This window comes from Lentinula edodes (assembly GCF_021015755.1).
Source record: "Lentinula edodes strain Le(Bin) 0899 ss11 chromosome Unknown C8R40scaffold_93, whole genome shotgun sequence".
Classification (NCBI taxonomy): Eukaryota; Fungi; Basidiomycota; class Agaricomycetes; order Agaricales; family Omphalotaceae; genus Lentinula; species Lentinula edodes.
This window is the reverse complement of record NW_025764399.1, coordinates 50,209-58,166: the sequence shown is the minus strand read 5'-3', so window position 1 is coordinate 58,166 and position 7,958 is coordinate 50,209. Positions and strand designations below refer to the sequence as shown.

General features: G+C 45.4%; 4 protein-coding genes across 4 annotated transcripts; 2 read left to right on the top strand and 2 right to left on the bottom strand.

Moving 5' to 3' along the window:
- Nucleotides 1-253: 253 nt before the first annotated feature.
- Nucleotides 254-803, top strand: C8R40DRAFT_1178712 (uncharacterized protein; the record flags this gene model as incomplete). Its single annotated transcript, XM_046232911.1, has 2 exons — nt 254-305; nt 388-803. 2 exons carry the CDS (start codon nt 254-256, stop codon nt 801-803), a joined length of 468 nt encoding a protein of 155 aa, XP_046078841.1.
- Nucleotides 804-1,219: 416 nt separating this feature from the next.
- Nucleotides 1,220-2,145, bottom strand: C8R40DRAFT_1075380 (synaptobrevin-domain-containing protein; the record flags this gene model as incomplete). The annotated part of the gene is made up of 7 exons (XM_046226854.1): nt 1,220-1,300; nt 1,355-1,370; nt 1,442-1,449; nt 1,508-1,563; nt 1,677-1,867; nt 2,007-2,056; nt 2,116-2,145. The coding sequence occupies 7 exons, from the start codon at nt 2,143-2,145 to the stop codon at nt 1,220-1,222; spliced, it is 432 nt and encodes a 143-aa protein (XP_046078840.1).
- A 1,120-nt stretch (nt 2,146-3,265) lies between these two features.
- C8R40DRAFT_1178710 (cytochrome P450) lies at nt 3,266-5,708 on the top strand (the record flags this gene model as incomplete). The annotated part of the gene is made up of 12 exons (XM_046232910.1): nt 3,266-3,430; nt 3,483-3,837; nt 3,901-3,978; nt 4,039-4,264; nt 4,318-4,331; nt 4,398-4,473; nt 4,536-4,686; nt 4,747-4,865; nt 4,921-5,046; nt 5,106-5,195; nt 5,250-5,604; nt 5,694-5,708. 12 exons carry the CDS (start codon nt 3,266-3,268, stop codon nt 5,706-5,708), a joined length of 1,770 nt encoding a protein of 589 aa, XP_046078839.1.
- A 788-nt stretch (nt 5,709-6,496) lies between these two features.
- On the bottom strand, nt 6,497-7,065 carry C8R40DRAFT_1063831 (ribosomal protein L24e-domain-containing protein; the record flags this gene model as incomplete). Its single annotated transcript, XM_046225546.1, has 3 exons — nt 6,497-6,574; nt 6,627-6,920; nt 6,973-7,065. The coding sequence occupies 3 exons, from the start codon at nt 7,063-7,065 to the stop codon at nt 6,497-6,499; spliced, it is 465 nt and encodes a 154-aa protein (XP_046078838.1).
- Nucleotides 7,066-7,958: the final 893 nt, after the last annotated feature.

Below are 7,958 nucleotides of genomic sequence, written 5' to 3'. Positions count from 1 at the left end.
TCAACGATGTCAAGGATATCACTTGGCAAGGAATACTCGTGCGGGCCTTGTGGCACTGGTAAGCTATGAGAACAAGGTATTTGCTTCATCCATGGTTCTTCAAGTTATATTCTGATCCTGCGCAAAGGCCCCTCCACAGCTATGGAAACTAGAAATGGTCAAAGACATTGCTAGGTTAACTCTTCGGCGAGTTAAAAATTAGGCCCCTAAGCCGAGCTATGACTGACTCAATGCCTCTATCAGGCATACGTACATGCCTAAATCCCAGGTAGATTTTGCAGGCCCTAGTTACTTTGGAGGCAAAAGTGACGAATTAGTCCTCTGCGCTGGGAAAGGCAAGCCTAGAAATATTCACATACCTATAGCAGCTGACTTGATTTTCTTTAGCCGGGGACATACACATATGGGATCAGGAATCCGGGGCACTGCTTCACCATGTTCGAGCCCAAGATCTCGGTGGGGACCTGACTTGCATAGCCTGGAACCATGCCGAAGACAATCCTTTCATGTTCGCCACAGGAAGTCATGATGGCGCTCTACGAATATGGACAAAAATTGAGCGACAATTGCAAGCTCATTCTTCCCCGGCTGGGCCGGATGATCAGCTTCCTTTCTTCACTCGCAGCTCCTCGCCATCTGAGATGGAGGGCATGCAGCGCACAGAAAGCCCATTAACACAACAGGAGTTCGAGTCGTCTTTTGCGAACAGTATGGAGAGCTTGACATCGTCCTCTGGTAACAGGGAGAGGGTTGTGGCATTTGCTACAACACATGCAGCCTCAAACTCTGGAATGTTATCGTAACAAAGGGAAGGAAGGATATATTTCAGAATTATCACGATATTATGGTTTTAAAGATACGAACACGTAGGCGTCAATGACCAGAGAATGGAGAGAAATTATATGCCATCGTAAACGGATTCGTCAGTAGACTTCCATTTTGAACGACGGCCATTACCAGTTGTACCAAGCCAATACAAAGGTTACTTCGTCATAACGATACTCAAAAATCATTATAAGATCGTTTGGAATTTTTGTAATGCTACAAGAACTCAATACGATGCAAGGTCCACGAACAGATTACAGATAAGCGAACAAAGAAGGGGTAATAACATATGTGCAGTCCGGATAATAAAACATGGTCGGCGAAGGGTTGTCGCAGAGGGCAGAACATCAAAATTTCGAAAGGCGGCAATCCAATCGAACGGGATGAACTGTGATTATTTTCCTGTTGCCTTCACGATGGAAACCACGATGATAACAATGATCACAGCAATTGCAAGACCGATGATAATGCGCATCTACGACGTCAAGGTTCGTAAAAATTATACGGGAAGAGACCGATATAGACGCACCTTCATATCCTTCCACCTAGCGACATGAGAGAATGGATCATGAGTAAACCCGGGTGATTCTCAGCTGACACATAACAATTTACATACCACATATTCTAACAGGATGGTCAGTTCCGTAGAATGTGATAAGAAAGTGAAGAAAAGGCGGCATACCTTTCTGACTCTGTTTGCTCCACGACGGAATCCTTGTGCAGATACTGCAAGGTTGTCTAAAAATCATATCGTCAGTACGCCGACAATTCCTGAGAGCTGCGCGACCCGTTCTGGCCGTGAACGAAATGAATGTACACTACAGCGCAGTGGAGTAGGGGAACCAGCGCACCTGTCTTATCCTGTAGCGAGTCCAACCTTTCACCTCTCTCTGCCACCTTCGAGATATTGTCTCTCATAATTTCAACGGTATCGTCAATTTGAGCCTGAATAGCAGCTGTCTTCGCATTTCCGCCCTGACTAGGACCCGAGGGATTTGAGGAAGAGCCATTCCTAGGAAGATAAGGGTCGTAAGGTTCGGACCTAGAGGATTTTGAGATACAGGTCAATGCCAAAAAAAATGTTGTTATGCTGTTGACTGACATTATGAATGCGTTGAGGTCTGAGCTTCACAGACTTGAATAAGAAAGTGCCACAGGAGAACCGGAAGTAATGAACTCACCGTGTCAAACGAAGCAGGAGTTGTACAAAGGGTTGAACAAGGCGTGCTGTCTGTCTGCTGGTGGTTGTTGACGAAAGTTGACGTAGAGCCCCCAGGTTTTCCCACGTACAGGATCTACTTCGCAACAGCTCATTGTCATCATTGTCAGTAAGCTGCAGTGCGCATATCTTTCAATCTTTTCTTTTATTCTTCTCATTTCTCAAACAAAAAAAATATCACGAATAGATGGAAAAGTAACCAAGAGAAAGCGGCATTCACGGAATAGGTTATATGTGCTTTACACAGCCAGTGTGAGTGAGTCCATTCCCGCAGGAACTGAAATCCACCTAGAGTCATGTTCTCATGTTAGAGATCCCGGAAGTTTCTAGCTGTGATCTGACGCAGATACCGTACATCACACTCCACTTACTGTAATGAAGGAACATATCGATTATCAATAGTGGTGAGACGCATACAAGATGTTAAGACTTCGAATTACCTGACCTCACTTCCTCCTTATCAGGATAAGAATATTAAGCAAGAATGGTCCATGCGGCTCTTGCAAGGCTTTGAATCCCGAGACGCTCATACAATCTGTGTATTTCCTTTCAAAAAAACTGTTAGGTCTTGTGCTTCCTTTACTGATATATACCCGTTCTACTGTGGTCATTCGCCTGCTTACTGGATGTGAATCTACATTCCGACTGATCTGCTCTTGATTATTCTTTTATATGGTCGACGAATGTTCCATCCGGGTATTACAACGCAGTTATAACTATCCGGAGTCTGATCTATTGAGGACATCGATGAACCAAAGGCCAAAGGCGGAGTCTGAAGTTACAACCTACAGGGCATATGGTGATAATAACGCCTTTTGACATTGTAGTGCCCGCGCTCATGCGTCAAGGTAAATTGTCTTTTCAAACACGAGCATCCCGGAAAGTCGTCAAATATTCGTTCCAATTCTGATGCGTTCTTTCCGATAGTGGCCACTGACTCCCGCTGTCCCTATCGTAGTGCATCGTAGTGCGTTTTACTCTATCTCACCGCCGCCGCGTTAACCGGTCAACGCGCCTATTCCAACCATTCTATTGACGCTCGTAAATATTTGCTGCCCTATTCCCGTAGGCGCGCTCTCTGAATCTCAAAACATTGAGATGACAGGATACAGATCAACAGAAACAACTCTGATATGATCTGCGAGGTGTCGAGATATAATCTCGCGTTTTGTACCGTTAGTCCAGCGTATATGGTAATTTCAGGTCTGAGGACCGACAAGTATGGATTTCTTCAGATTTCTTTTCATCTTACAAGTCGTCCCTGTTCGGGAATTTTCTCCCGAGGATCAAGGCGGTGACGACTCATATAAGAAGCCTGTTAATTATCGTGGACTTTATCCGAGCTTTCCCATAATGATTCACTTGCAAGCTGGACTATTAGGACTCGTGAGCACCACTCTCTGACCCATTGGAATTATATCCTCATATCTGCTCACAGGCCAATCATTTGCTATTCCACAAGTATGAACCCACGGATGCAATATTCGGACAAGCTATTCTGTTGTTGCTTTTGGAGCCTCTGGTTCTCAGCTTCATGTCATGGACGTACTCTACTGGCTTCGTGAGATTGCCTCCACATCATCTGGTGTTCAGCGCGTACACCACCTTTTACGCTGTATTGATAACCTCTATCGTCCTTTACCGAGTTTCGCCCTTCCATCCTTTGGCCAAAATTCCAGGTCCTATATTGTTCAAAATCACCAAATTCGCACCTCTCTGGTATCATTGGCAAGGACAGCAGAGCTCACTTTTCATGTCGCTCCACGCTCAATACGGGCCTGTCGTCCGAGTTGGTACGCCACAAGCTCCTATGACATTCATGATTCAGACCTAAGATATTTTGTATATGTACATAGCACCAAATGAAATATCTGTGGCAGATGTTGATGCAGTAGGTGCAGTTCTCGGCAGTGGGGGCTTACCGAAAGGGGCAGGTTTGTGATATTACTTTGAATCTCCGTTTCTGTCTTACGATCAAATACTTGCTTTCATAGCTTATATCAGATTCCGTGTAGTGAGTGGACCAGAGAACTTAGTCACGATGAACGGCGATCCGCATGCAGCCCGCCGCCGATTATGGAATCGAGCTATGAGCACCGAGGCTCTACAGGAGTACGAATCTATCGTTGCAAGCCGGGCGCACGAACTGGTTGACGCACTGGATGCCCAGATTTCGACGAAAGGTGCAGTCGATATGACCCAGTGGCTTAACTTCTTCTCGTGAGTTGCGTTGCTCTTTCATAAATCGGCAGCTACATAATCGTCGAACCTAGATTCGATTTCATGAGTGACCTAGGGTAAATGAATATCACCGTACTTGCGAGATCTGGCTTTGATGAACTCCCGCTTTCAGATTTGCTGCGGGGATTTAACATGATGAAGGAGGGTGACGTGCACAAACTTTGGCCTGGTCTTCATCTTCACATGAGGTATGATATCCAAAAGATGAGAGTTGGACTGGCATTGATTGTTCGTTGCTCACTGTTATCAGAGGTGTCTGCATATTGTCACATCTACCATGGATCCCAGACATTAGAAACCGTTTACCTTGGTTCACTATGCCTCTATGGCCCATTGCAAGAAAATGGTCTGCCAATCGTTTGCGTAATCCTTCTCAAAAAAAAGATATCTGGTACCATCTTGTAAGGACTTCACGAATTTGCATAGTGATGAGCACACGCTGATTAACTCTTGCCATTCAGATGGATGAAGCCGGATTAGAAAAAGTCAAACCGAGCCTGGCTGAAGTAGGCGCCGATGCGGTCCTCACTGTAATTGCGGGGGCTGACACTACTTCTTGTGCGCTCGCTGCGCTGTTTTGGTACGTTTGAAAAAAAGCACACGGATTCAGACACGGAACCAACTTCCAAAAATAGGCTTCTTCTGTCCCATCCGGAATGTTATAAACGCCTACAGCAAGAAATCGATGTAGTTTATCCTTCTGGTTCCGACCCTCTCGATGTATCAAAACATTCGCAACTCCGATACTTAGCTGCTTGCATGTTTGTGACAGCGCTATCTTCCGGTTTGAATGCTGAGCTAACATTACCTCGTTTTACAGCCAAGAAGCTTTGCGTCTTCTACCGCCTGCGCCCGTTAGTGGTGCAAGAGAAGTCCCGCACGGCAGCGGCGGCACAGAGATTGCTGGACAGTTCGTAAATTCTACGTCAACTTTTGTTTACCTACAGCTCACAAATTCCTCCAGCTTTCTCCCTGAAGGCACGCAAGTCTGGGCTCCACCAAAAGTCTTCCACCTCAATCCATCGTATTTCTCTCCTAGAACGGATGAATTTGTCCCAGAGCGTTGGTTAAATTCAAAGAAAGACGACGACGAGGAGAATGTGTTTAAAAACGACACGAACGCCTTTCTCGCATTCTCTTATGGACCCGCAAATTGTGCAGGCAGAAACCTAGCAAGGCAAGAAATGATGGTTATGTCTATTTTATTGCAGACTTTTGATTTCCGATTTGCGGACGGTTTTGATTGGGAAAAGTGGCCAGAACGACTGACAACGTTCTTTGTGACCATAAGACCTCCGATAGAAGTTTCGATAACTCGTGTGGGTTATAGTATTATTACATCGATAGCCCTGGCTGAGCCTGTGGACTGCAGCAGTCATTCTGATATGTCGAATACCCACATACTTAGAAGAACTCTGTGTAAATATACCTTGTTGTATAACTACTAGCTGTATCAACGCATGTCAAATATGGTTCCTATTTCTGCTCGAATTGAACTTTAAAGTCAATTCGCCAATGGCCACATCCATTGCCAACAACTTCAATGTCACTGTCAGTAGTCACACGCCTCCGGGCCTGCCAGATCTCCAAAGAACCATTTAACACCTATGAAAAAAGTACTTAATGTCAGCGCGGGTAAGGTGAACATCGACTCTGAATCAAATTCTACACTGACCGATCGAGTACGATCTACAACTACCCACTTCTCCCGCTTTCTGTGTGAAGCATGACATCGACAGTTTCCTGCATGGCTTCCACATTCCGATGAATCTCCCTCAATTGCTCCTGCCTCACCAACCTTGCTCTTTCCATATCGACTAAAATCTGGGAAGCTGTCTGCTTTATCTCTCCCAGTGCCCTATCAGTAGCGGCAGAGCTTTGCCTTATCTGTTGACTAGCCCGTTCGAGATCGTTGTAAAATTGCATGGCAAGGTAGAAGTTAACGAAACTAAAAACGTTGACACGAGGTGTTCACATAAATCATTGCGATTACCACATAGGATTCACACTAGTTGCAATTAACAACCATGGTAGAACCCAGTAGAACATGAACTGGAATCGTATGCGACGATGATAAATAGAAAGAAGACACTTGCGTCGTTGTCCGGTTTAGAGGAGATAGTCGCATGTTGAGCATGTGTAACGGAAAACGAGAGGACATCATAAGTGTCAGAGCATACAAAGGTGAATAATCAACGAGGACCAAATCCTTTATCGTCCACCCTTTCCACCCTTCATCTGTTGTTTGGATACCTTTGGTCCAGATGCACCACTTGGGCGCGAAGCAGGCTGGAAAAGATATCAGTGAAAGAAAGTGGACAAGAATCTGATATACACATACTTTGGCTTTCTTGTTCTCCTTCTCCTTTTTCTCAGTTTTGGCTTTAGTGATGGCAGCTAGTCTTGCCTGAGAACGGACAGCAGCAGTCTGGTTACGTCTGGCAGCAATGGTAGCAAGGTCGGCACCGACAATGCCTCGCTGGTGCTTTACAGTCCGGCGTGAACGCTTCTTAGCAACTTCCTCCGTGATACCCTTCTTGTGCATGCGCCTGTACACCTGAGTCCAGGCGATCTTACGTGGATTCTTCCTCTGCAAGAAGAGAGATGCATTTTTTGAGCTGGCGAAACGGAAGACCTGCAAGCAACGATTAGGCGGTCGGTATTTGGTAGATGAAGCATGAGCGTACTTTACTGTCCCCACGAACGAAAAGTTTACCCTTTGAGGGGTAGATACGGAAACCAGAAAAGGAGTCGATCTCGACCTTCTGCACTCGATACATCTTGATTAGCAGGAAGTCTCCCAAAGATGAAGAAAGACTCACCATCTATAATGGAAATACAAGACGGAGAAGCAGTCAGTGCAACTTTCATACAGGAAAAGCTTCCCAGCCCCCGCCCAAGAGTCATCCGTTCATTCCAACTTCAATCCAGCAGTAAATCTCGCTTTTGAATCACGAATTTGACACCAATATGAGGCCAAGGGATCATAGAATGTGTTTGAAGGGGTATTGTGGCATGAATTCAAGACAATTACCTTGTGTCTTGAGGTTTGAAGGAGTTGGAAGGCGGTCGGTTATTTTCAAAATTACAATTCGTTCGGCCGGCAACGGAAATCCTCGCGCTTCTCATTTTAAGCGCGCAAGTACATATCGTTCTTCCTCTGTTTCGGACGTGAAACCAACCGAAATGTTGGGTCACACTGGCATATCTACTGGGATATTTACACTAGCGGATTTGCTGTACACTGGAACTGCTCACCGAAATTTCTCAAACAGTCCCCAGTCCGTCACGCTACGTATTATTGGACTCTATCCAAGGGGTTCTATACTCCGTTTACTAAGTGGATCGTCTTACTCTAGTTTTATTGATTTGATTATCCCTATATACAGTGATCTCCTAGACAGTGTCATTTTAGTGGACCTACCAACGTTTCCTGAGAGGCGCGTCCCAGAACAATGGTGATGTATCACTTGTTTTAGAGATTCAGATTCTGCAGGCTGCCGCAGACTCGGTATGTCCTATGAACTGCACATTACCGTTAGAGTGTCTTACACAGTTCATGGGACCCTGATGCTCATTACCTTTTGCTCTTTCGGTGAGGCTTCGTCCTGGACAGTTTCCTCCCTCCCGACTTAGAACGAACACTAGGACAAAAGTATGACTAGTTATTCAT